At 54.5% G+C, this 27,595-nt stretch overlaps 1 protein-coding gene across 6 annotated transcripts; it reads right to left on the bottom strand.

The window, feature by feature from the left end:
- Positions 1-27,568, bottom strand: LOC101115509 (granulocyte-macrophage colony-stimulating factor receptor subunit alpha). 6 transcript variants are annotated; one of them, XM_060408577.1, is made up of 12 exons: positions 27,352-27,568; positions 21,493-21,591; positions 20,170-20,312; positions 18,677-18,800; positions 17,353-17,479; positions 17,086-17,258; positions 16,551-16,684; positions 12,292-12,321; positions 10,995-11,130; positions 8,706-8,802; positions 2,710-2,791; positions 1-1,592 (listed from the first exon to the last, which is right to left on the bottom strand). In XM_060408577.1, the coding sequence occupies exons 1-12, from the start codon at positions 27,515-27,517 to the stop codon at positions 1,497-1,499; spliced, it is 1,407 nt and encodes a 468-aa protein (XP_060264560.1). In that variant the 5' UTR covers positions 27,518-27,568; the 3' UTR covers positions 1-1,496. The 6 variants fall into 6 exon arrangements, with proteins under 6 accessions (XP_060264560.1, XP_060264558.1, XP_060264561.1 ...); XM_060408575.1 differs by having other exon boundaries at positions 27,481-27,568; XM_060408578.1 differs by lacking the exon at positions 8,706-8,802 and adding an exon at positions 2,903-3,054 and having other exon boundaries at positions 1,551-1,592; positions 27,481-27,568.
- Between the last annotated feature and the right edge of the window lie 27 nt (positions 27,569-27,595).

Here is a 27,595-nt window from a genome sequence, read left to right as displayed (position 1 = left end):
AACAGCAAATAGCTCATGTTTCCTGAGTTCCGTAATATCCACGTGTTAAAACGACACAGCTGTGGCGTCCAGACGATTTCTAGCCCCGATGCGTTTTCACCTGGCTGTGTGTCAGCTTCCAGGTCATTTTCCAGCATGAAAAACCGGCTCCCCAAGGCTTCTGATCCCAGTCTCTTCAGACCCCTCCTGGGGAAGGGCGGGGGGTCCCAGGCAGCCCAGACTTCCGACTGACCAGCTTGTAAGTCAGGCTTCCCAAGACCCGCACCGTGGGGCTGGGTAATTGGCTAAAATGGCTCACAAAGCTCGCGAAAAGACCGGAGTTTTAAAAACAAAAACAAAAAAGGCTTTGCCGGTTTGTGCAAAAAGTGTACGACTCAGCTGGTTTTGGTGGAGGATTCCAGGGGAACAGGAGGAATGCACAGGACATGTTATGAGGGGGAAGGAGGGTCGGGGGAAAGGGGCCTCCACGCCCAGAGGGTGACGTTTGAATCTGCAGGTCTGGGGACGGCTCCCGGCTCAGCGAACCTCCCCTCTTTGGGACACCATGCGGTGGACAGAAAAATGCCCCCAAGGACGTCTGCGTCCCCTCCCCGTGTGGTGGACGGAATAACATCCCCAGTGATATCCTAAATCCTGGAATCCACAAACGGGTTGCCTTCTGATACAAGGAAGTTAACAGCGGTGATGAATGCCAGGATCCCGAGACGGAGACTGGGTCGTGGACCACCCGCCTGGGGGTCAGGTCATCACAGAGACTGTTAAAAGAATTACACAGGAGACCGTACGAGCTGTTAACGGATAGATTCCTGGCACGCCAAGTCCGTCAGGGAGGTCCTCTTACAGTAGCCTCTGGAAACTCATTTCTTTCTAAACTGCAGCTGATACAGGAAAAAAAAGAAAAACCAAGACAGGAGGATGTATTCTGTCCGCCAGTAAAAGCAGAGGCAGGGGAGACGGCGTTCCAGCCCCAGCGGCCACTGGCAGTCTGGACACCTGCGTGTGATGAGGGGATGGGGTTCCAGGAGGCGCTGAGAGGTGCATTAAGTTGTTCAGATTTGAAAGGCATTCAGACATCCCTCCAGCTACAAAAGCACCTTTGAGAAACAGGACATTATCTTTTAGAGTAAAAAAAACAGTTGTTGATTAGTTGGTCATTCATGTTCAGTTCTTCATGACCCCATAGAGGATCCCAGGCTCCTCTGTCCATGGGATTCTCCAGGCAAGAATACTGGAGTGAGTTGCCATTTCCTTCTCCAGGGATTCTTTCCGACCCAGGAATCGAACCTGAGTTTCTTCAATTCACAGGCGAGTACTTTACCGCTGACTCCCTGGGAAGCCTCGTTAAAAGAACAAAAAGATAGAATGCTATAAAAACACAACAATTTAAAAAAGCTTCAATCGAAAACAGTAAATAAAATACTTAAGAAATGTTTAAAAAATATTTTTAAAAAAGTAAACAGCTTCTAGAAAGTCCCGGGTATGGAGATGCCTGGAATTCACAGTTTCGCTGGGGCTTCTGAGACTGTCTCCACGGTTAAGACCTCTTCCTTGTCACCTTTTCCCGCTTCGTGTGTAAACTTCTCCCATAGCATCTGATGGGGGAGAAAGGCAGGGATGTCAACTCCCCAGAAGCCCCCGGAGGCCCCACGGAAGTGGAGGGTTTAGACAGAAACGGGAGCCCAGTCTCCGAGTGGGAGCTCATCGGCGGCAGATGAGTTGGGGGAGGGACGTCTGAGACTCGCGTACCACATTTGCTGGGACCGCACGGAGCTCAGAGCTCGGAAGGAGAGTGTCGCGGGACCCTAGACCTCCCCAGGAACCCACCAGGGCGTGACGGCAGAATGTGGAGGAGGCTGACGCAGTCCCTGCCTCGGGAAGATGGGCTCGACGGGTGAACCCAAGTGCAGGGGAGGGTTTCCCACATTTGAAAGTGAAAGTGTTAGTCGCTCAGCTGTGTCCAACTCTTGGCGACCCCATGGAGTATATATAACCCACCAGGATCTCCTCTACCCATGAGGATTCTCCAGGCAAGAATACTAAAGTGGGTTGCCATTCCATCCTCTAGGGGATCTTCCCAACCCAGGGAATCAAACCCAGGTCTCCCTCATTGCATGTGGATTTTTTTTTCTTTTTTTTTAACCATCTCAGCCACAAGAGAAGCCCAAGAATACTGGAGTGGGTTGCCATTCCCCTTCTCCAGGGGATCTTCCCAAACCAGGGACCGAACCAGTGTCTCCCACATTGCAGGCGGGTTCTTTACTATCTGAGCCACCAGGGAAGCGCTACATATTGGGGGGTGGGGGCGGAGTTTGTCTTGTCCTGTGTCCTTTTTCATCCTGTGTGCTGCCCCCTGGAGATCTGGCTGCGCCCCGTTCAGTCTGTCTCTCGTCTCCTGTTCCTTATTGTTTTTCGTCCCCTCTGTGTGCTAGAGATCTGGCTGGACCTCGTTAGGTCTGTCTCTGTCTCTGCCATCCCCATCTTCCCCTTCTCTCCTCCTCCTTCTCCACAACCAGGCTAATTTCCCCGGACACAGCTTGCAGACGAAACCCCCACCCACCCCCACCCTGCCCCGGAGAAAGCCAGCGAGCAGGACACGTGATTCCAGCCTCCTCCTGTGGACCTCAGCTTTGGCTGGGCACAGACGAGCTTCTGGGCTCACCGTTCCCCACCTGTCCATCGTGGCTGCCCCCTCACTCATCCCGGACATACCTCGTGGTCGACTTGTTGGTTATCATTCAATTTATCTTTGATCTGTGGAACCGGAGGGAATAACCTGTGGGTCTTGAGGAACCTGGGGAGATAAGAGACGAGATGAAGAGAAGATGGACAGGCCCACACTTTTGTCCTGGCTCCCAGAGCAGAGGCACTCTATGTTAAGTACAAACACGCCCTCTGGACTCACGTCTTCAGAACAGTTCCCTTTAAGAATCATAGTAGGGGAGACTTCCCCTGGAGGTCCGGGAGTTAAGATGTCACCTTCCAAGGCAGGGGGTGTGAGTTCGGGCCCTGGGGTGCCAGTGTGATCCCTGGTCAGGAAGCTACGATCCCACATACCTTGCAGACAAAAAAACACCATAAAACGGAAGCACGATTGTAACCAATTCAGTAAACACTTTAAAAATGATGTACATCATGGTATATATACACGATGGACTATTATGCAACTGTTAAAAAGAATGAAACAATGCCATTTACAGCAACATGGATGGACCCAGAGATTGTCATACTGAGTGAAGTCAGTCAGACAGAGAAGGAGAAATATCGTGTGGCTTCCCTTACATGTGGAGTCTAAAAGGAAATGATGCCAACTTACCTACAAAACAGAAAGAGACTCACAGACTTAGAAAACCAACTTATCATTACGAGGGAGTAGGGAGATGGGAAGAAGGCTAGTCAGGGAGCTTGGGATGGACATGGACACACTGCTGTGTTTAACACGGAGAATCAGCAAGGACCTGCTGGACAGCACAGGGAACTCTGCTCAATACTCTGTAATAACCTTATGGTTCCCAGGGGGAAGGATGGGGAAAGGGACAGTCAGGGAGTCTGGGATGGACATGGACACACTGCTGTATGTAACATGGAGAACCAGCAAGGACCTGCTGTCTAGCACAGGGACCTCTGCTCAATACTCTGTAATAACCTTATGGTTCCCAGGGGGAAGGATGGGGGAAGGGATAGTCAGGGAATTAGGGGTGGACATGGACACACTGCTGTATTTAACATGGAGAACCAACAAGAACCTGCTGGACAGCACAGGGAACTCTGCTCAATGTCACGTGGCAGCCTGGATGGGAGGGGAGTTTGGGGAGAGTGGATACATGTGTGTGGATGCCTGAATCCCTTTGCTGTCCACCCGAAACCATCGCAACATTGTTTACTGGCTCTCAGCTCAGTTCAGTTCAGTCCCTCAGTCACGTCCGACTCTTCAGGACCCCATGAATCGCAGCGCTCCAGGCCTCCCTGTCCATCACCAACTCCCGGAGTTCACCCACACTCATGTCCATCGAGTCGGTGATGCCATCCAGCCATCTCATCCTCTGTTGTCCCCTTCTCCTCCTGCCCCCAATCCCTCCCAGCATCAGAGTCTTTTCCAGTGAGTCAGCTCTTCGCATGAGGTGGCCAAAGTACTGGAGTTTCAGCTTTACCATCAGTCCTTCCAAAGAACACCCAGGACTAATCTCCTTTAGGATGGACTGGTTGAATCTCCTTGCAGTCCAAGGGACTCTCAAGAGTCTTCTCCAACACCACAGTGGAAAAGCATCAATTCTTCGGTGTTTAGCTTTCTTTATAGTCCAACTCTCATATCCATACATGACCACTGGAAAAACCATAGCCAGGACTAGACGGACCTTTGTTGGCGAAGTCATGTCTCTGCTTTTGAATATGCTATCTAGGTTGGTCATAACTTTCCTTTCAAGGAGTAAGCGTCCTTTAACTTCATGGCTGCAGTCACCATCTGCAGTGATTCTGGAGCCCCAAAAATAAAGTCTGACACTGTTTCCACGGTTTCCCAATCTATTTCCCACGAAGTGATGAGACTGGATGCCATGATCTTCGTTTTCTGAATGTTGAGCTTTAAGCCAACTTTTTCACTCTCCTCTTTCACTTTCATCAAGAGGCTTTTTAGCTCCTCTTCACTTTCTGCCATAAGGGTGGTGTCATCTGCATATCTGAGGTTATTGATATTTCTCCTGGCAATCTTGATTCCAGCTTGTGCTTCTTCCAGCCCAGCATTTCTCATGATGTACTCTGCATAGAAGTTAAATAAGCAGGGTGACAATATACAGCCTTGACATACTCCTTTCCCTATTTCGAACCAGTCTGTTGTTCCATGTCCAGTTCTAACTGTTGCTTCCTGACCTGCATATAGGTTGCTCAAGAGGCAGGTCAGGTGGTCTGGTATTCCCATCTCTTTCAGAATTTTCCACAGTTTATTGTGATCCACACAAAGGCTTTGGCATAGTCAATAAGACAGAAATAGATGTTTTTCTGGAACTCTCTTGCTTTTTCGATGATCCAGCGGATATTGGCAATTTAATCTCTGGTTCCTTTGCTTTTTCTAAAACGAGCTTGAACATCTGGAAGTTCACGGTTCACGTATTGCTGAAGCCTGGCTTGGAGAATTTTGACCATTACTTTACTAGCATGTGAGATGAGTGCAATTGTGCAGTAGTTTGAGCATTCTTTGGTATTGCCTTTCTTTGGGATTGGAATGAAAACTGACCTTTTCCAGTCCTGTGGCCACTGCTGAGTTTTCCAAATTTGCTGGCACATTGAATACAGCACTTTCACAGCATCATCTTTCAGGATTTGAAACAGCTCAACTGGAATTCCATCATCTCCACTAGCTTTGTTCATAGTGATGCTTTCTAAGGCCCACTTGACTTCACATTACAGGATGTCTGGCTCTAGGTGAGTGATCACACCATCGTGAGTATCTTGGTCATGAAGATCTTTTTTGTACAGTTCTTCTGTGTATTCTTACCATCTCTTCTTAGCATCTTCTGATTCTGTTAGGTCCATACCATTTCTGTCCTTTATTGAGCCCATCTTTGCATGAAATATTCCCTTGGTGTCTCTAATTTTCTTGAAGAGATCTCTAGTCTTTCCCATTCTGTTGTTTTCCTCTATTTCTTTGCATTGATTGCTGAGGAAGGCTTTCTTATCTCTCCTTGCTATTCTTTGGAACTCTGCATTCAGATGCTTGTATCTTTCCTTTTCTCCTTTGCTTTTTGCTTCTCTTCTTCTCACAGCTATTTGTAAGGCCTCCCCAGACAGCCATTTTGCCTTTTTTGCATTTCTTTATCATGGGGATGGTCTTGATCCCTGTCTCCTGAACAATGTCCTCCGTCCATAGTTCATCAGGCACTCTATCAGATCTAGGCCCTTAAATCTATTTCTCACTTCCACTGTATAATCATAAGGGATTTGATTTAGGTCATACCTGAACGGTCTAGTGGTTTTCCCTACTTTCTTCAATTTACAACATAAAAACTTCAAACTCCAAAAATAAAAGAAAAGGAGAGACGTTAAAAAAAATAATAATGATCCACCAAAAAAAAAAATCTTAAAAAAAAAAAATCACAGAAGGATGGCCTCCAATCATACACTCCAGAGAATATAATATACCCTTTGCGGATGTACTTAAGAAATGCCTAGGAAGATATTTCCAGAACCTTCATTCACTGTCTTTGAAGAGAAACCAGAGTACTGGACGACAGAGGATGAGATGGTTGGGTGGCATCACCGACTCGATAGACAGGAGTTTGAGCAAACTCCAGGAGCTGGTGAAGGACAGGGAGGCCTGGCATGCTGCAGTCCATGGGGTCGCAACGAGTCGGACACGACTGAGCAACTGAACTGAACTGAACATTCACTGTCTTGGGTGCAGAGACGGCAGTGGTGGTATGTGCCCAGTCTTGAGCAGCTTGGAGGAATCCACGCTCTCTGGTTTTAAAAGGCTGGGAGACATACCCAGCCTTGAAGACCACGATTCCAGACTGACCAGCTTGCTGTGGATGGCACGCATTTTTAGGGCTATTCCATGGTGCCCCAGCGTCTCAGTGGTGCTGAACAAACACACGGGCACTTATTTTCGCTCTCACGACAAGGAGCCAACTGTGTGACCTCGTAAGATGCTGTGCTGAGCTGAACGGTGGCCCCAAAGATCCACTCGAGTCCTGAAGCCTGGGACAGGGAGCTTGTTATGAAATGGGGTCTCCGCAGCTGTGATGGAGTGAAGGGTCTGAGATGAGGTCCTCCTGGATGGGGGTGGCCCTAAACCCAGGGACAGGGTCCTTATAAGACAGCGAAGAGGAGAGACACGGATGCAGCGGAGAAGCCACGTGGAGACGGAGGCGGAGACGGGAGGGAGGCGGCCACCAGCCCAGGGATGGACGCCCGGAGCCCCCAGAAGCTGGAAGAGGCGGGGAGGACCCTCCCCGGGAGCCTCTGCAGGGAGCTCAGCCCTGGGACACCCTGACCTCAGACGTCTTGTCCCTGGGACTGGGGCAGGATGGATGTCTGTGGTTTTAAGCCCCCCAGCTGTGGTCACTGGTTCCGGCAGCCACAGGAAGTCACACAGCTTTTGATTAAAATCAGTCTTTGGTGTTAAAACATGACCCGTGCTCCTGCCTCTACCATCCGTGGTCGGGCTGCCCACGGTCTTCCTCATGTTCCAAACACCGCGATGCCTTGCAGCTTATTGCAGCAGGCACTCAGGGTCTCCCCTTGTCTCTGGGGAGACACAGGATACCCAACAATGGTGGGGGTGGGGGAGCCTGGTGACAAAGATGCCTCGGGTCAACGCCCATGGGACCCACACGCCCTGCAGGAGGGTCTCCCCATGAGCCAAATCTCCCTGTGGCTCTGCAGAGCTCGCAAGCTTTATTCTGCACACGCCAGGCTTCCTTCCGGGGCGTCTGAGAGAGCCTTCGTGATTGCTGAGCTCATATGACAGGAAAAAGGCTAGCGGGGTCCCTGTGGCGGGGGGACGCGGCCTGTAGTGGCCTGGGAGCTGGGGCTGAGTAACACGCTATGGGAAAAGAGAAGTCTGTCAAGGAGGAACATTCCAAGAATTCCAGATGCTTCGAAAAACATGGAAGCCGGGCCCTGGAGCACAGCTGAGCTGTAAGGGGGCTTTCCTGCTGACTCGCACGCTAAAGAATCCGCCTGCAGTGCAGGACAGCTGGGTTTGACCCTTGGTTCGGGAAGATCCCCTGGAAGAGGGCATGGCAACCCACTCCAGGATTCCCGCCTGGAGAATCCCACGGACGGAGGAGCCTGGCGGGCTATGGTCCACGGGGTTGCAAAGAGTCGGGCACGACTGAGCGACTCACTCTTTCAAAACTTCATCTGTCTCTACAAGGATTAAACCAGCTGCTTCTGCAGCTGCTGAGGTTCAATCACCTCCTGAAAGAAGTTCAGGGTGGAGAGCAGACATGAGCCACTCGTGCTCTGGAGGAAAAAAAACCAAAACAAAACTGGCAGGACAGGTCTTCAAATAGTTAGATATTCTCAGGAACCCATTTTATGAGCCCAACTCTTCTCACAGCTAGACAAGCAATGAAACGCTTCACGGTGATGTCTGCTCCCCATGACTAGCAGAGATATTCTGCAAAGAAAAAATATATATGCTTGATTGCGTGAACTCCCGCTTCAGCAAAATCACATATACGCCAACCTGCCTCCCCTGCCTCTTTGCAGCAGCTCCTCAGAGCTATCCGAGGCGCTGTGTCCCGGGCTGCAACCCTTCATTCAGTCCTTTGTTCATTCAGCCGCTCAGTCGTGTCTGACCATCTGCGACCCCGTGGACTGTAGCCCTCCAGGCTCCTCTGTCCATGGGATGCTCCAGGCGAGAATCCTGGAGTGGGTTGCCATGCTCTCCTCCAGGGGATCTTCCCAGCCCAGGGATCAAACCCAGGTCTCCTGCACTGCAGACGGATTCTTCACCATTGAGCCCCCAGGGAAGCCCATGGTCCTAATTTTGCCCCCAAGAAAACATAAACTCGCAACATTCACATTGTACAATTTTTTTTTAAGTCAACACTGTTTTCCCCAGACAGATTTTCTCATGGAAAACCTACACGGCGGCTTGGACCGCCTGGGGGCGTTTGCAGGCTGCCTTCTCATCTCTGTAAGCCGATAGGGGCAGGGTGACTTTAGACACGGGGGTTAGCCAACCCGGGACTCCCCGGGGTTACCTTTTGAAAAGGCAGCCGAGGGTCAGGCCACAGACGAGGGTCCCCAGAACCACCATAACGTAGATGTACACCAGGCTGGACTCTGGTTCTTCGGAGCCTGGGGAAGACAGAGCGGGGGGACATGCCAGGGACCCCGAAGGCGAGGGGGAGCCGCTGCCCTCACTCAGCCAGCTCACGGGCTCGCGGACGAGGAAATTCGGCCAGGGAAACTGAAAGCATTAGTCTCTCTGCCACGTCTTACCCTTTGCGGCCCCGTGGACTGCAGCCCGCCAGGCTCCTCTGTCCATGGGATTCTCCAGGCAAGAATACTGGAGTGGGCTGCCATGTCCTCCTTCAGAGGATCTTCCCCAAGCAGGGACCAAACCTGTGTCTCCTGAATTGCAGGCCGATTCTTTACCGTCTGAGCCACCAGACAAGCCTCACAAGAAGGGAAATCTACGGAGTACCCTAACCCGGAGCTTTCACAGAAAACGTCTGTGAGACAGTAGACTGTACTTTGCCGACAAAGGTCCGTCTAGTCAAAGCTACCGTTTTTTCCAGTAGTCATGTACGGATGTGAGAGCTGGACCAAAAAGAAGGCAGAGTGCCGAAGAATTGATGCTTTCCAACTGTGAGGCTGGAGAAGACTCTTAGGAGTCCCTTGCACTGCAAGGAGATCCAACCAGTCCATCCTAAAGGAGATCAGTCCTGAGTATTCACTGGAAGGACTGATGCTGAAGTTGAAACTCCAATACTTTGGCCACCTGATGCAAAGAGCTGACTCACTGGAAGAGACCCTGATGCTATTGAAGGCGGGAGGAGAAGGGGTCGAGAGGATGAGATGGTGGGATGGCATCACCAACGCGATGGACGTGAGTTTCAGCAAACTCCAGGAGACAGTGATGGACAGGGAGGCCTGGTGTGCTGCGGTCCATGGCGTCGCAAAGAGCTGGACTCGACTGAGCAACTGAACAAGAGATGAGCCCCAGAGCATGTTCAAAACCCCCGAAGCACTCTTAGAACATAGCAACCTAAAGACCATTTGATTTTAAAATGGACAGAAGAAAGGCTCAGTAGCTGAAGAGGATGAACAGTTCCAGGCAAACAGTTGTAAACTCCATTCACTCCCATTTGGTGAATTTATTACAATATTAATTCTTTTAATATTTATTCCCTTATTTGACTGTGCTGGGGCTTAGCTGCGGCACGAGGGATCGAGTTCCATGACCAGGGATTGAACACTGGGAGGGAAGCCTCTTAGCCTCTCGACAGCCAGGGAATTCCTTATGGCCTCTGTGTTATGCTTTGGCCTTTTCCCCTGAAGGCATGTGAGGTCTTAGCTCCCCGACCCGGGATCGAACACACATCCCCTGCGTTGGAAGGCAGATCTTGACTGCTGGACCAGGAGAGAAGTCCCGTCCCATCTATCCTTAAGCTTTCATTTCACGTGTCATTTAGAGTAAGTGCTCTTTACAATAAGCTATTTTCGTTTCTCTGTGTTAGTCGCTCAGCTGTGTCCGACTCTTTGCGACCCCATGGACTGCAGCCCGCCAGGTTCCCCTGTCCATGGGATTTCCCAGGCAAGAATACTGGAGTGGGTTGCCATTTCCTTCTCCAAAATTATTTTTCTTAACCAGGGCACATTTTTCATCTGTGAATAGTCCAAAACACAACGAGAAACTCTCAGTCTATCAGAGTGATTATAACCCGATGGACGCGTTCCCTGTTACAACACTTCTCAGTACACACAGAACAAATGTGACTTGTTAAGCAAAGCAGTTATCTTTTCTTTTAAGCGATACATCAGTTGTCAAAAGTGCATATTGCGGATGGCAGGTGAAACCAAAAAATATATATATATCATGTGGAAGTGAGTCAAGTCTGTTCAGAACTGTACTCTGGGAAAAGTCAACATTTTTTTTTTTTTCTTGCCCATAGTTTAAATTAATTTTCTTGCCCATAGTTAAATTAAATTTGCCTGGTGGCTCAGACAGTAAAGAATCTGCCTGCAGTGCAGGAGACCCGGGTTCAATCCCTGGGTCGGGAAGATCCCCTGGAGGAGGGTATGGCAACGCACTCCAGGATTCTTGCCTGGGCAATCCCATGGACAGAGGAGCCTGGTGGGCTACAGTCCACGGGGTCACAGAGAGTCGGACACGACTGGGTAACTTTCACTTTCACTCACTAGGTGTTGCTGACGCCAGGGGGACAGTGTCACCAGGGGCTCGGGGACGGGAACTCTTCCCAGAACGGCTCAGAGAAGGCCTCAGAATGCCAGCACCTGTCCGGGCACGGTCTCAGGACACCTACCGAACTCAACGGGCGGGCTCCAGGCACCCCAGCGGGCTTTCCGGGCGTCCGCCGTCCTTATCTTCACAGTATGTTTTGCTTTGGATCCCGGCTTCGGAAAGTTGTATCTGTTCCCGGAGTCACCAAATACTACAATCTTTGGAGAAAGCAGAAAGTTAGAGGTGCCACCTGTGTTGAGAAAGAGTGAGGGCTGTGTGTTTTCAGTTGCCCAACTGAAGTGGTAAATTTAAGCCCACAGCCTCCCAATCTGGGCGTGAATGTTGTAATTTGCGTCCTGAATAGTTCAGAGAGACGCTCAGATAAATAGAGTGGGTGATCGTCCTGCATTTTCTGAGTGGCTACTCCTGGGGCTTCTGGGATCGTTCAGGACAGACACAGCAACAGTTCACGAGCTGAAGAGGATGTGCACAGACCCACAGACGGATGACGGCCCCGCGAAGGATGTTCAGAGGACCGAGTTCACGTTCCTCATCGGACAGGGGATGATACCGAGGTCACAGTGGTGGTGAAGCTCAGAAAAAAATCAACAAAAAGTACTCTGATGACCAACCTCGAGAGGAGTTTTGAGGGAGGCAATCACCTCTGTGATACTTCAAGGAGTATTTCCTGGACCAGCATGGATAGAAGGGGGAGGCCCCACCCCAGTGGTACCTAGGGGTGCCGCTATAGCACTGCCCAGATGATGTGCAAAGGCAGGGGTCCTCAGCCTCTGGGACCTAAGGCCTCAAGACCTGAGGTAGAGCTCAGGCAATAACAGACGCGAAGTGCACAGTAAACGCGACGCTCTTCAATCATCCTTAAACCATCTTCTTCTTCTTCTTCTTAAATCACCCCAAACCATCCCTCGCTGTCCATGCAAAATCTGTCTCCTACACAGCTGGTCCCTGGTACCAAAAACATCGCAGACCACAGCTCTCGGGAAACCCCATCATCTGACTTTTATGTCATCCCCATCCAGGCCACCGCTGGAACAACGTCAGTTGGTGTGTGTCCATTGACGGCTACTGTATGATTAAACTGGGGCTTCCCTGGAGGCTGTGTGAGTAAAGAATCCACCTGTGATGCGGGAGACGTAGGCAGATGCAAGTTCGATCCTCCGGTCACGAAGATTCCCCTGGAGGAGGGTATGGCAACCCACTCCAGTATCCTTGCCCGGAGAGTCCCAGGGACAGAGAGGCCTGGTGGGCTACAGTCCATGGGGTCACAAAGAGTCGGCCACGACTGAAGCGCCTGGGCATGCCCACACCCAGGCAGGATTGAACTACAAGGGTGATGCTGGGTCAGCACTGTCACTCACCAGCTGACTTCTGCTGCTGCTGGTATCACGCTAGGAAAAAACAAAGCAAAACAGAATATTGACTTTTCTCCATTTTGAAACTGCTAATAGATCTCACCCCATCTCGCCTTTCCAGGAAGTCAACAAAAAACAAAACCAAGAGTGGCCAACAAAGGGTTGAGCCCCTTATATTCTTCCCAAGCGGGAGTTGGCATCACAAGAAGGGGGAAACCTATCCACAGGACAGAGGGTGGCGCTGCTGCAGGGCTCCTTAGGAAACTGACCTGCAGGTGGATCTTACTAAGAACCCACATGGGCTTGGAGAAGACAGGATCTCAGTGTCTACACTGGGTCAGGCTGGACGTGAGGAGAGGGTCCACACTGTCTACACTGGGTCCAGGGGGCCGAGAGGAGAGGGCATCTCCATGTCTACACTGGGTCCAGGGGGCCGTGAGGAGAGGGCGTCTCCGAGTCTACACTGGGTCCAGGAGGCTGTGAGGAGACGGTCTCTCGTGTCTACACTGGGTCCAGGGGGCCGTGAGGAGACGGCCTCTCATGTCTACACTGGGTCCAGGGGGCTGTGAGGAGAGGTTGTCTCCGTGTCTACACTGGGTCCAGGGGGCCGTGAGGAGAGGGCGTCTCGTGTCTACACTGGGTCCAGGGGGCCGTGAGGAGAGGGCGTCTCGTGTCTACACTGGGTCCAGGAGTTCGTGAGGAGAGGGCCTCTCGTGTCTACACTGGGTCCAGGGGGCCGTGAGGAGAGGGCGTCTCGTGTCTACACTGGGTCCAGGGGGCCGTGAGGAGAGGGTCTCTCGTGTCTACACTGGGTCCAGGAGTTCGTGAGGAGAGGGCCTCTCGTGTCTACCCTGGGTCCAGGGGGCCGTGAGGAGACGGCCTCTCGTGTCTACACTGGGTCCAGGGGGCCGTGAGGAGACGGCCTCTCGTGTCTACCCTGGGTCCAGGGGGCTGTGAGGAGAGGCGTCTCGTGTCTACACTGGGTCCAGGGGGCCGTGAGGAGAGGGCGTCTCGTGTCTACACTGGGTCCAGGAGTTCGTGAGGAGAGGGCCTCTTGTGTCTACCCTGGGTCCAGGGGGCCGTGAGGAGAGGGTCTCTCGTGTCTACCCTGGGTCCAGGGGGCCGTGAGGAGAGGGCCTCTCGTGTCTACCCTGGGTCCAGGGGGCCGTGAGGAGACGGCCTCTCGTGTCTACACTGGGTCCAGGGGGCCGTGAGGAGACGGCCTCTCGTGTCTACCCTGGGTCCAGGGGGCTGTGAGGAGAGGCGTCTCGTGTCTACACTGGGTCCAGGGGGCCGTGAGGAGAGGGCGTCTCGTGTCTACACTGGGTCCAGGAGTTCGTGAGGAGAGGGCGTCTCGTGTCTACACTGGGTCCAGGGGGCCGTGAGGAGAGGGCGTCTCGTGTCTACACTGGGTCCAGGAGTTCGTGAGGAGACGGCCTCTCGTGTCTACACTGGGTCCAGGGGGCCGTGAGGAGAGGGTGTCTCCGTGTCTACACTGGGTCCAGGGGGCCGTGAGGAGACGGCCTCTCGTGTCTACACTGCGTCCAGGGGGCCGTGAGGAGAGGTTGTCTCCGTGTCTACACTGGGTCCAGGGGGCCGTGAGGAGACGGCCTCTTGTGTCTACACTGGGTCCAGGGGGCCGTGAGGAGAGGTTGTCTCCGTGTCTACCCTGGGTCCAGGGGGCCGTGAGGAGACGGCCTCTCGTGTCTACACTGGGTCCAGGGGGCCGTGAGGAGACGGCCTCTCGTGTCTACCCTGGGTCCAGGGGGCTGTGAGGAGAGGCGTCTCGTGTCTACACTGGGTCCAGGAGGCTGTGAGGAGACGGCCTCTCGTGTCTACACTGGGTCCAGGGGGCCGTGAGGAGACGGCCTCTCGTGTCTACACTGGGTCCAGGGGGCCGTGAGGAGAGGGCCTCTCGTGTCTACACTGGGTCCAGGGGGCCGTGAGGAGAGGGCGTCTCGTGTCTACACTGGGTCCAGGGGGCCGTGAGGAGAGGGTCTCTCGTGTCTACACTGGGTCCAGGAGTTCGTGAGGAGAGGGCCTCTCGTGTCTACCCTGGGTCCAGGGGGCCGTGAGGAGACGGCCTCTCGTGTCTACACTGGGTCCAGGGGGCCGTGAGGAGACGGCCTCTCGTGTCTACCCTGGGTCCAGGGGGCTGTGAGGAGAGGCGTCTCGTGTCTACACTGGGTCCAGGGGGCCGTGAGGAGAGGGCGTCTCGTGTCTACACTGGGTCCAGGAGTTCGTGAGGAGAGGGCCTCTTGTGTCTACCCTGGGTCCAGGGGGCCGTGAGGAGAGGGTCTCTCGTGTCTACCCTGGGTCCAGGGGGCCGTGAGGAGAGGGCCTCTCGTGTCTACCCTGGGTCCAGGGGGCCGTGAGGAGACGGCCTCTCGTGTCTACACTGGGTCCAGGGGGCCGTGAGGAGACGGCCTCTCGTGTCTACCCTGGGTCCAGGGGGCTGTGAGGAGAGGCGTCTCGTGTCTACACTGGGTCCAGGGGGCCGTGAGGAGAGGGCGTCTCGTGTCTACACTGGGTCCAGGAGTTCGTGAGGAGAGGGCGTCTCGTGTCTACACTGGGTCCAGGGGGCCGTGAGGAGAGGGCGTCTCGTGTCTACACTGGGTCCAGGGGGCCGTGAGGAGACGGCCTCTCGTGTCTACACTGGGTCCAGGGGGCTGTGAGGAGAGGGCGTCTCGTGTCTACACTGGGTCCAGGGGGCCGTGAGGAGAGGGCGTCTCGTGTCTACACTGGGTCCAGGAGTTCGTGAGGAGACGGCCTCTCGTGTCTACACTGGGTCCAGGGGGCCGTGAGGAGAGGGTGTCTCCGTGTCTACACTGGGTCCAGGGGGCCGTGAGGAGACGGCCTCTCGTGTCTACACTGCGTCCAGGGGGCCGTGAGGAGAGGTTGTCTCCGTGTCTACACTGGGTCCAGGGGGCCGTGAGGAGACGGCCTCTTGTGTCTACACTGGGTCCAGGGGGCCGTGAGGAGAGGTTGTCTCCGTGTCTACCCTGGGTCCAGGGGGCCGTGAGGAGACGGCCTCTCGTGTCTACACTGGGTCCAGGGGGCCGTGAGGAGACGGCCTCTCGTGTCTACCCTGGGTCCAGGGGGCTGTGAGGAGAGGCGTCTCGTGTCTACACTGGGTCCAGGAGGCTGTGAGGAGACGGCCTCTCGTGTCTACACTGGGTCCAGGGGGCCGTGAGGAGACGGCCTCTCGTGTCTACACTGGGTCCAGGGGGCCGTGAGGAGAGGGCCTCTCGTGTCTACACTGGGTCCAGGGGGCCGTGAGGAGAGGGCGTCTCGTGTCTACACTGGGTCCAGGGGGCCGTGAGGAGAGGGTCTCTCGTGTCTACACTGGGTCCAGGAGTTCGTGAGGAGAGGGCGTCTCGTGTCTACACTGGGTCCAGGGGGCTGTGAGGAGACGGCCTCTTGTGTCTACCCTGGGTCCAGGGGGCCGTGAGGAGACGGCCTCTCGTGTCTACCCTGGGTCCAGGGGGCCGTGAGGAGAGGCGTCTCGTGTCTACACTGGGTCCAGGGGGCCGTGAGGAGACGGCCTCTCGTGTCTACCCTGGGTCCAGGGGGCCGTGAGGAGACGGCCTCTCGTGTCTACCCTGGGTCCAGGGGGCCGTGAGGAGACGGCCTCTCGTGTCTACCCTGGGTCCAGGGGGCTGTGAGGAGAGGCGTCTCGTGTCTACACTGCGTCCAGGGGGCCGTGAGGAGAGGGTCTCTCGTGTCTACACTGCATCCAGGGGGCCGTGAGGAGAGGGTGTGTCCGTGTCTATACTGGGTCCAGGGGGCCGTGAGTAGAGGGTCTCTCCCTGTCTACACTGGGTCCAGCTGACTTGGAGTACAGGGCTCTTGTTTAAAATCGGTTCCCATGTATGCTGGAACTGAGGATCATTGATTACACTGGGTCTAGGCAGATGGGTTTGACAGCTCACCCCGTCTACACTGGGTTCTGATGGCCTTGGATTAGAGGGCTCGCATCTAAGATGGGTCGCCATGTGGGGTTGGAGCCAAAGAGCGTTGTCTACACTGGGTCTAGCCAAGCAGGTTTCAGATGGCTCACCCCGTCCACACCGGGCCCAGGGGCCTTGGCGCACACCCTGGATTCCCCCGGCGCCCAGCAGTTCCGCGCCCCTGGGCCCTGGATCTTCCCCGACGCTCACCCGTCTGCGCCCCCCTCTCGTGCCCCCGCTCCTCCGGTCGCCCTGCGGGGCTGGCTGCCAGGCTCCCTGAGCCTCACTGCCCTGCCCGGCGCCGAGCCCGCTTACCCATCTCTCGATGTCCAGCTGGTACTGGAGCTCCCTGTTGGACCGTGCCTGTCGCGTCCTGGGCTTTTCCCACTGGATGAGGCAGTGGGACGCATTGCACTGGACGCTGATATTGTCAGGTGGGTTGTACTGCTCTGTAACGAGACCCCCGGCGGCACCTCTGATGCGGAATGCCTCCCCTGGTCCACGGAGGGGAGACCCCTTTCTCCCATCCCGACACGAAGGGGAGCTCCCGAGTTCACCGGGAGGAGGGCGCAGGTTCAGAAGCTGCAATAATTCATGTATAAGCCAAGGGCTGCTGGCTGTCACCAGGAGCTAGCACACAGACGTGGGAGCGGGGGTTGTTTCAGACGCTGCACAAGGGACCAAGATTTCTGGCCTCCAGAGCCCTGGGACAATCCATCCCCATCGTTTTAAGCCTCCCAGTCTGTGGTCATTTATCACAGCCTTTCCAGGAATTTCCATGCAGATGCCTACACAAATTCCATCACATCTAACTAAGCAGTGGTTTTAAATTCCGGGTGGTTGTTCTCACCTATTTCCTTTAGCAGCAAAACTGAGTCAAAGAACTGGATTCCTGCTTCTTGGCTGGTACCGTTAACCAGGAAGTAACTGTACGACGTTAACCCCGAGAGGTCTCGGAGGTGACATCCCACGTGCGTCCCCGAGTCTTTCAGGTAACGAGGACATTCCCTCTCGATTCTTTTCCTGTCAGGTCCCCAAACGTTCAGAGAACCATCAGGGCAGTTTTTCCCTTCCTGAAGGCATCTCCCAGGGTTGTCTACATGAGGTCTACACTTACTTTGATCGCACGTACAAAAAATACTGGACGTCCTCGGGAGCCGCTCGGCCCTTGGCCCAGCTGCAGTTCATGAAATCCGCGTCGTAGATAACACAGGAGAAGTTTTCGGCAGCTGTGCCCTCCTTACCTGGGAAGGGACAGAAAGAAAACAATGGCATTTAAAGAGGGATGGACCCGATGGCTTCATGCTTCAAAGAAGAATCAATATCAGTCCTCCTCAGACTCTTCCCCAAAAAAAATAAGACAACGTTCCAGGGGTCTAACACCCATGCTGGCGGATACAGTTGACAATACTGTATCGTCCGCTTGAAATTCCCTAAGAGAAAGGAAATGAAATTAAAAGACGCTTGCTCCTTGGAAGAACAGCTATGACCAACCTAGACAGCATATTAAAAGGCAGAGACACTACTTTGGCGCCAAAGGTCCGTCTAGTCAAAGCTGTGGTTTTCCCAGTAGTCACATATGGATGTGAGAGCTGGATGATAAAGAAAGCTGAGTGCCAAAGAACGGATGTTTTTGAACTGAGGTGTTGGAGAAGACTCTTGAGAGTCCCTTGGACTGCAAGGAGATCCAACCAGTCCATCCTAAAGGAAATCCGTCCTAAATATTCATTGGAAAGACTGATGCTGAAGCTGAAACTCCAATGCTTTGGCCACCTGATGCGAAGAGCTGACTCACTGGAAAAGACCCTGATGCTGGGAAAGATTGAAGGCGGGAGGAGGAGGGGACGACAGAGGATGAGATGGGTGGATGGTATCACTGAGTCAATGGACACGAGTGTGAGCAAGCTCCGGGAGTTGGTGATGGATAGGGAGGCCTGGCGTGCTGCAGTCCATGGGGTCGCAGAGTCGGACGCAACTGAAGTGAATGAACTGAACAGAAGAGAGAAGATCCCTGAAGGGTTCTCACCACAAAAAAAAAAACCCAAGCAGCAAAAACACACGCAGGAGAATAGGCACGTGAACAGCTCGAAGAACTGGATTCCTGTTCCTTGGCTGTTTCTTAGCTGGTAGCACTTCAGAAGGCATGCACGCATCCAAACAGCAAATGTGGGAGCTCCCTGGCGGTCCCCTGGTTAGGGCGCCACACTTTCACTGCTATGGGCCTGGGTTCCATCCCCGGTCAGGGAAGTCAGATTCCACAAGCGGCAAAGGAACGGCCAAAAAGAAAATCACCAAAATGACTAAACAGAGCCAAAAACATCCTCAGACGTACACAATCCCTGTGTGTCAAGAATATGTCCATCAAACGGAAAAAGGCGGAACAAGGGAGTCTGAATGCTCGCGGGGAGGAGAAGGGTCACCCCGGCCCGTGCTCTCCCTACCTGGGTTAGTGTAGACCAGCATCTCTGAAAGCCGTCTCTGGTTGACACTCACTTCAACGGTGAGCGTGACTCCCCCGTGCAGAGAGCAGTCTGGAAATGTGCACTGGCAATCACTGTGTTTGACCTGGAGAGATGCAACCAGCCAGTGGGTTAAGAACCTGTCCTCTTTCCTCTCGTCCTCCTCGGTCTTTGCTCCTGCGCTGACCCTGGTCACGACAAACACCTCCCTGTGTGAAGTCTCACCCAGGTACCTTCTTTGAGAAGAGGCCCGCTAGCAAGGTTCAGAAAGTCAGTGTTCAGAGCTCACCTTTTTAAGAAAAAAAAATATTTATATATATTTTTAATTGGAGTATAATGGCTTTTGGCTTCCCAGGTGGCTCAGTGGGTAAAGAATCCGCCTGCAATACAGGAGACCCAGGTTCAATCCCTGGGTCGCAAAGATCCTCTGGAGGAGGGCCTGGCAACCCTCTTCAGTATTCTTGCCCGGAGAATCCCACGGACAGAGGAGCCTGGTGGGCTGCAGTCCATGGGGTCACAGAGAGTCAGACGGGACTGAAGGGAGAAGCACATTGCTTTACAATGTTCTGTTAGTTTCTGCTGCAACAGTGTGAGTCGGCTAAAAGCATACATATTGAACCTCCCTCCGAACCCGCCTGGAGCTCGCCAGGGATCTTGTGAAAACGTACAGTCTGGTTACACGATTCCCGGGTGAGGTCTGGGAGCCTCTAGTTCTCACAAACTCCCAAGGGATGCAGGTTGGCCTGTTCTGTGTGCCCTCATCGCTTTACATTTTTTTTTGGAACCGCACACATCCCCTCCTTGTGTTTTTGGCAACACCGTGCAGCCTGTGGGAATGTTAGTTTCCAGACCCGGGAACTGAACCTACAACCCCCTCTACTGGAAACTCAAAGTCTTCACCAGCAGGGAAGTCCCCATACCCACTTCTACGGGACTGACTTTTCCTGCCTTATCTCACAGGCATCATTCCCTCAGGAGTGTCCTGTTTAGATTGTATCCAAGGCAGTCTGTTTACTTTGATTCCATGCCACAGGCGGAGCGAATGCTATTTCTTTCTCAGGATCAAGTGCAGCATGGGGACCAACTGAGCAAAAAGAACGTGGCTCCCCCAGGGAGTCAGCCTACTGAACACATACTGGGCACGAGGTGAAGCTCGAACCGTGACTTCCTTGACGTATCCCCAGGTCACTCTCTCATGCTTGCTGAGAAGTGAAGTCGCTCAGTCGTGTCCAACTCTTTGCGACCCCGTGGACACCAGGCTCCTCCGTCCATTCGAGTTTCTAGGCAAGAGTACTGGAGTGGGAGAGGTCTACAAAGGACAGCAATGGGGCCTGTGCAATCGACCTCGTTGTTGTAGCTCAGTGGCTCACTCACGTCCGACTCTTTGTGACCCCAGGGACCGCAGCCACGCCGGGCCTCCCTTGTCCTTCACCGTCTCCCGGACTTTGCTCAACCTCATCGCCAAGCCACCTTACCTTTTTCTTAATCAGCCCCTTCTCCTTGTGAATCAGTGCACACTCCCCATAGGTGGTGTTTTCCTTGCAGTCCCAAGTCAGCTTCGTCGTCTGTGGGTCAAACTTCACATTTAGACTGGCGTCTGGCTTCACGGCTGGGAGATCTGCAAGACGTGACCTCAGGAATCAAGAAACGCCCCTTTTCCCAACTCCACGCCCACTTAAGCAATTCGTCTCAGGTCTTGCAAGCAAAGATCGGCGTTGGGGATCACTGCCACCCACCTCTGTCAAATCCTCTTTGTCCCCTACCCTCTGTCCCGTCTCTCCTCCCTGCCCCTTTCTCCAAGTGGAGACGTCTCTGTTGCCGTACAGTCACTAAGCCACGTCTGAGTGTTTGTGACCCCCCGGACTGCAGCCCACCAGGCTCCTCTGTCCGTGGGATTCTCCAGGCAAGAACACGGGAGTGGGTTGCCATGCCCTCCTTCAGCGGGGTCTTCCCGACCCAGGGATGGAACCCGTGTCTCCTTCACTGCAGGCAGATTCTTTACCACTGAGCCACCAGGGCAGGCCCAGTGGAGACGTCTACTGTGAAAATAAATGAAGACCAGCCGAGCGAGAAGGAGCAGAGGCGAGCTAATTCCATCTCGTCACGGGAAGGGAGTCGGGCACCAGCAGCTGTGCCTGCAGGAGGGGAGGGGGACCGTTCACATCACCACAAGGGGTGAGCACACAGGAGGAATGATGCCAGCAGACTGTTGAAGAGACGGACAATCATGAAACCAGACACAGCCACAGGCTTGCCAACAAAGGCCCGTCCAGTCAAGGCTGTGGTTCTCCCAGTGGTCGTGAATGGATGTGAGAGCTGGACCCTAAAGAAAGCTGAGGGCTGAAGAATGGATGCTTTTGAACTGTGGTGTTGGAGAAGACTCTTGAGAGTCCCTCAGACTGCAAGGAGATCCAACCAGTCCACCCTAAAGGCAATCAGTCCTGAACATTCATTGGAAGGACTGATGCTGAAGCTGAAACTCCAATCCTTTGGCCACCTGATGTGAAGAGCTGACTCATTTGAAAAGACCCTGGTGCTGGGGAAGATTGAAGGCGGGAGGAGAAGGGGACGACAGAGGATGAGATGGCTGGATGGCATCACTGACTCGATGGAGATGAGTCTGAGTGAACTCCAGGAGTTGGTGATGGACAGGGAGGCCTGGCGTGCTGCAGTCCATGGGGTCGCAGAGAGTCGGACGCAACTGAGCGACTGAACTGCACTGACAGGCATGTGTCCCTGAAGCTGGAGTCAGGGGAATGGGGGAAGCAGAAAGAGGTCAGGCACATCCACGTACTCACCCTGCTGCTCCTGGGTGAGGAGCCACGCGGAGTCGAGCACCACAGAGAGGAGGAAAGCCGTCGCCAGGAGACTCGTGGGGCTGCCCAGATGATGCAGGTCTGCGGGGAGAGAAAAACCAGCCTTCGTGGGACTCTTGATGTGGACACCAGTGATGTTTCCCCAGGGAGATGGGGGGGGGGAAAAACCCCAACAATACAGGACTCTCTCCAGAGTGATGGTCAGCATCGGCACGCTGACCTGGCCAGCAGCTTGGGTCACTTGATTAGAGTGGTTAAGACCCTGTCCTCCCAACGCAGGGGACTGCAGGGGATCCCCGATCGGTGTCCCAAGATCCCCCATGGTACACGCTGCAGCTAAAAAAAATAAATTAACTAAAAAGACAATTTGAAAAAAAGGGTTCAAAGTGCAAGGGCTTCCCAGGTGGCGTAGTGGTAAAGAATCTGCCTGCCAACACAGGAGACGTGAGATTCTGGTTCGATCCCTGGGTGGGGAAGATCCCCTGGAGGAGGGGATGGCCACCCACTCCAGTATTCCTGCCCGGAGAATCCCATGGACGGAGGAGTCTGGCGGGCTACAGCCCATGGGGTCCCAGAGAGTCTGGTGGGCTACAGCCCATGGGGTCCCAGAGAGTCTGGTGGGCTACAGCCCATGAGGTCCCAGAGAGTCTGGTGGGCTACAGCCCATGGGGTCCCAGAGAGTCTGGTGGGCTACAGCCCATGGGGTCCCAGAGAGTCGGACTCGACTGAGCAGGTGAAGAACAATGCAGATAGAGAAAGCATCATTGGTTCTCAGGGGTTATGAGAACAGGAGGGATGAACAGGTGCAGGAAACTTTTAGGGCAGCGGAAATATTCTGCTGTAATGATGGATACAGGCCATCACACATTTGTCCAAACCCACAGAAGATCCAACCGCAAGTTCAGCTCATCTCACTCGCCCAGTCGCGTCCGACTCTTTGTGACCCCATGGACTGCAGCACGCCAGGCCTCCCCGTCCATCACCAACACCTGGAGTTGACTCAAACTCATGTCCATCGAGTCGGTGATGCCATCCAGCCATCTCATCCTCTGTCTCCCCCTTCTCCTCCTGCCCTCAATCTCTCCCAGCACCAGGGTCTTTTCCAATGAGGCAGTTCTTCGCATCTGGTGGCCAAAGTTTTGGACAACAGCAAGAGTGACCCCTGGTGCAAATTGTGACTTTGAGTCAAGAATATGGCGTCAGACTTGCTCCATCAATTGTAAGAGGCGTTCCACACTGACGCTTGGCGTCCATCACTGGGGAACTAACTGCAGGAGGAAGTGGGTAGGCAGGAATTCCCAACACTTTCCGAACCTCGTGTTTCTGCAAACCTACGCTCGCCCTAAGCAAATAAACTCGACTAACATTAAAGAAAAAATTTAGGGACTTCCCTGGTAGTCCAGGGGTTAAGATGGCGAGCTTCCCACGCAGTGGGCTCCGGTTCCATCACTAGTTGGGGAACTAGGATCTCACATGCCACACATCTCGGGCAAAAATATAAAAATCAAAAAATTAAACTTAAAAAGAAAATAAAAACTACCAAGGTGCCATGCTCTATCCCCCACAAAGCCACACTCTAGGGAAAACCCCCGATTGTGCAGCTGCGTTTGGGGTAGCAGCCGCGGACGTGCCCACCGATTCCCCAGCAGCGTTTCTCGGTTGGGCTTTGCTGGTAGCTCAGGTGGTGAAGAGCCCGGCTGCCAATGCCGGGGACTAGGTTTCGATTCCTGGGCCGGCAAGATGCCCCTGGAGGAGGGCGCGGCAACCCGCCCCAGCGTTCCCGCCTGGAGAATCCCTCCCACGGACAGAGGAGCCTGGCGGGGCTCGCGTCCACGGGGCCACCAGGAATCAGACCCGGCTGCTTTGGGACGTGCTGATCCCTTTCCGGTACTGCTACCACTAGCAACGTGCCTTTCAATTTGTCTACAGCGCAAATCTCCATTTGTCTTGAGCTCAGTTCTTGCAGACCCCCTCATGTCTTTGTGCTCCCGGGAATCCCATCCTTTGAACTCCACCTTTTCCCCAAGGTTTCTGCCTCTCTGTGCTTATTTTGCCAGGCACGGCCCTATTTTCTATCACGTCCTTGGGTTTATGGGCTCTTTCGGTCTGAAGGTGGCTTCTGTCTGTTGTGGAGTTCCTTTCCTGGGGGTTGATGTTGATGAATGACAAGGGTTTTCTGTTTTTCTTTTTTCCCCCTCCGATCTTCTTCCCTCCTTGCCTGTTTCCCTCCATCTCTCCCTTCTTTTTCTCCCCTTTCCTGCATCCCTGCATCGTTCGGGTCTCCTTCCATCTTCCCTTCCTCCCTGTGGTCCTCACACACCGTCTTCCACGCCTCCACTCAGCTGCAGCTCCGCTCTGCTGCAAGGACCTTGCATCTCGGACGCACGTCCAGCTCAGTGCCTTCAGTCCCCACCCAGGGGGCTTCGTCCACCCTCCCCTGAGGCTCTCGGGCCCCCTTGTGGGACACACCACCCCGCAGACCACCGGCCCGCGTTCTCCACGGCATCCTATTCTTGGCCCGTGTCTCCCATCTGGCGACACAGGCGTCTACCCTGGGGGAACCTCTTGGCTCCCGTGGGTGTCTCCACTGGCAAAGACCCCCCCAGGTCCCCGCACCCCAGCTGCGCTCGCACGCCCAGTCCCCCCGGGTGATGTCTCGGAGGCCCGTTCACGGCGGTCGCGCTCTGCTGACCCTGCACGCGCTCCAGACCAGCCCCTCCCGCTGAGTCACTCAGTCATATCTGACCCTTGCGAGCCCGTGGACTGCAGCCCGCCCGGCTCCTCCGTGCATGGGATTCTCCAGGCCAGAACACTGCAGTGTTGCCATGCCCTCCTCCAGGGCATCTTCCGACCCAGGAATCGAACCTACGGCACTTCCTGCATCTTCTGCCTTGCAGACACTTTTTTTTTTTTTTTAACTGCTGAGCCACCCGAGAAGCTCCCACCCCGCGTGACAGCCCCAGCGTCTCTGCTAATGAGTTCCCTTGGCCTCCTACGTTTAATCCTCTGCCGCCTTCTATTCTCAGACTCACTCAGACCGTCTGCGTTTTCACAAGGTCCTCTCGGCTGGATGCCAAGCGTGGAGGGCCACAAACACCCTCCCTCCTTAAGGACAGGGACACCTGTCCGTCAGCACACCTGGGGACAGGCACCCAGCCTCAGATTCCTGCCCACTCACCTTCAACCCCGTCCCCCCAGGGAACCTCACTGGACATCACAGAGGAAAAACCAAACCAAACCAAACCAAACCACCCACCAGAGCGGTTCCAACTTTCCCACCTGACCGTCATCTCCTGTTCCCCTGCCCCAGGGACTGTCCCCCCAAGACCCTGCCCCACACAGACTTCGTCTTTCTCGGGGGTCTGCTGTCTGATCCCCACCCGTGGGGGGAGGCTGCTTCCTGCACTCGGGAGGGGGTGTGGCTGTCTGCCTGAGGCACCCCGGAACCTCTCCGGGAGGATCTTCCTCAATCAACACCCCCCCACAGCTCTTGGATTTTCACATCTGCAATTTGCGAAATGTCTGCGGTCTGAGCTTTGCTTAACGGGAGATGAGGGGGACAGGCCGTGGGTGCAGGGCGGTGGGGGGAGGGAACCACAGCCTGACCCATCTCCCCACCTCCTTGGTGACGGCAGCACCTGTCTTATCAAGCTCCCTGAGTCCAGCTTTCTCCTCCGCAGGGCAGAGCGTCGTACCGGCCTCCGGGTGGTGGTCGGGGGTGGACACGCAGAGGGGTTACCCACGCGACCCCCCTCACCCACCGGACTCATCAACACCCTTCACCGCAGCTTCCTCACTAACTTCCTGTGCACTGAACTCCCGTCAGCTTCCTGCTCATCGTGATGGAGCAAAAACCAGAAACTGCTGTAACCCTGGCTGAAAAAAAAGAGTTCTCATATACCACAAAGGGACACAGAAATCCATCCCCAAAAGTGGCTCGCTTTAAATCATCAGTTCATCGCAGAACCCCGGCTTCTGGTCAAGGGTTGTGAGAAACCCTCCGAAGGAGACTCTGCAAGGAGTGTGAAATAGTCAGGACCGTGATGTGTCAAGATCCTGGAGAAGGCTCTTGAGAGTCCCTTGGACTGCAAGGAGATCCAACCAGTCCATCCAAAAGGAAATCGCTCCTAAATATTCACTGGAAGGACTGATGCTGAAGCTGAAGCTCCAACCCTTTGGCCACCTGATGTAAAGAGCTGACTCATTAGAAAAGACCCTGATGCTGGGAAAGATTGAAGGCGGGAGGAGAAGGGGACGACAGGGGATGAGATGGTTGGATGGCCTCACCGACTCAATGGACATGAGTTTCAGCAAGCTCCGGGAGTTGGTGATGGACAGGGAGGCCTGCGTGCTGCAGTCCCTGGGGTCGCAAAGAGTCAGACACGACTGAGCGACTGAATAGCAACATGATGTATCTTATTCAGCCAATCCCTGGTTTAATTGACACTCCCATCCTACGAGGCGCTTCCAGGAGCCTCACAGAAGTGGTCAGAAGACCGAAATCCACAGAAATCTCATCGCTGTTTCACTTAATTTTGCCCTTTAAAAAAAAAAAAATTCAGGCTAAATTCACACGGGATGCAAGCCAGTGTGTTCAGTCACTAAGTCGTGTCCGACTCTCTGCGACCCCATGGACTGCAGCCCCCCAGGCTCCTCTGTCCATGGTGATTCTCCAGGCAAGAACACTGGGGTCGGTTGCCACTTCCTTCTCCAGGGGAGCTTCCCGAACCAGGGATGGAACTCACGTCTCCTGCATCGGCAGACGGATTCTTTACCACTGAGCCTCCAGGGAAGCCCCCTTGTACAACTCGGCGACACTCAGCACATCCGCAAAGCCTGGTTGCAGAACCTTCCCGTCTCCCCAAGGGAGACGCCTCCAGCTCTCGTCCCCCGGCCCCTCCAACCACGAAGCCACTTTCTGCCTCCATGGACTACGCTTCCTATACATGGAATTGAGTCATCCTTTGCTTTTCATGCCCGCTTTCCCTTCTTGTTTTGGTGATCACCAGGCCGCGCTTTCTTTCCCCATTTCAGTTTTACAACCATGTTGGAGGGGCTGACACCATCTTTCAGATTCAGGACACACCCTGGGGAGGGGGCTGGGTAACCAGGAAGCCGCTCCAATGGGGACCCTTGCACGAGCTTGCCTATGGAGCTCACCGTGCTTTTACGCATGCCAGGGAGTGTGTGAGTCAGAGTCGCTCAGTCGTGTCCAACTCTTTGTGACCCCGTGGACTATACATATACAGCCCATGGGATCCTCCTGGCCAGAATACTGGAGTGGGTAGCTTTTCACTTCTCCAGCAGATCTTCCCGTCCCAGGAATCGAACCAGGGTCTCCTGCACTGCAGGCAGATTCTTTACCAGCTGAGCCACACAGAACACAATGCCAGCGTCCCAGGCAGCACCTGTAACCCCGACGGACCCCCATCACTGCAGCACACACAGCTTGCAAAGCCAAGCCTCATTCCAATCCCGACAGGCACGGGCTGGCCCGGGGAACTCCAAAATCGCCCACCCCAACCTGGCCAACTCCCCGCAGGCGCATTCGGACCTGAGAATGCAGCGCCCGCCGGTTACTGCTCACCGGTCACACTGTCTGCCTGGGCGCCCCGCATCCGAAAGGCTTCCCAGGTGGTGCGCTCGTTACAGAATCCGCCTGCCCATGCAGGAGACCCAGGGTTGACCCCTGGGTCAGGAAGATCCCCTGGAGGAGGGCATGGCCACCCACTCCAGAGAATCCCCTGGAGAAGCCTGGGAGGGCTACAGTCCACGGGGTCGCAAACAGTCGGACACGACTCAAGTAACTTAGCCCACAGCAGAGCACTTTTTCTGACCCACCTGGAGCACCCGCCATCAATGGCAGCAACAGAAGCAGGGAAATGGCACTTTCGAGGACCCCGGGGGTCAAGGGGGACCGGGTTCCACCCCTCCCCTGCGACACACACGCCCTATCTCGCATCTGCCAACCTGCAGTCCCCATCGCTCTCCCGCGAGGCTGCCACATCTGAGCGTCCTGATGCCTCTCTTCCTCACCCGACGGTGATGGCCCGTGGACGGCACGACCAGACACCTTCGGCTGGGT

Source organism: Ovis aries, chromosome Y, assembly GCF_016772045.2.
Source record: "Ovis aries strain OAR_USU_Benz2616 breed Rambouillet chromosome Y, ARS-UI_Ramb_v3.0, whole genome shotgun sequence".
NCBI classification, from domain to species: Eukaryota; Metazoa; Chordata; class Mammalia; order Artiodactyla; family Bovidae; genus Ovis; species Ovis aries.
This window is presented reverse-complemented; position numbering and strand designations above follow the sequence as displayed.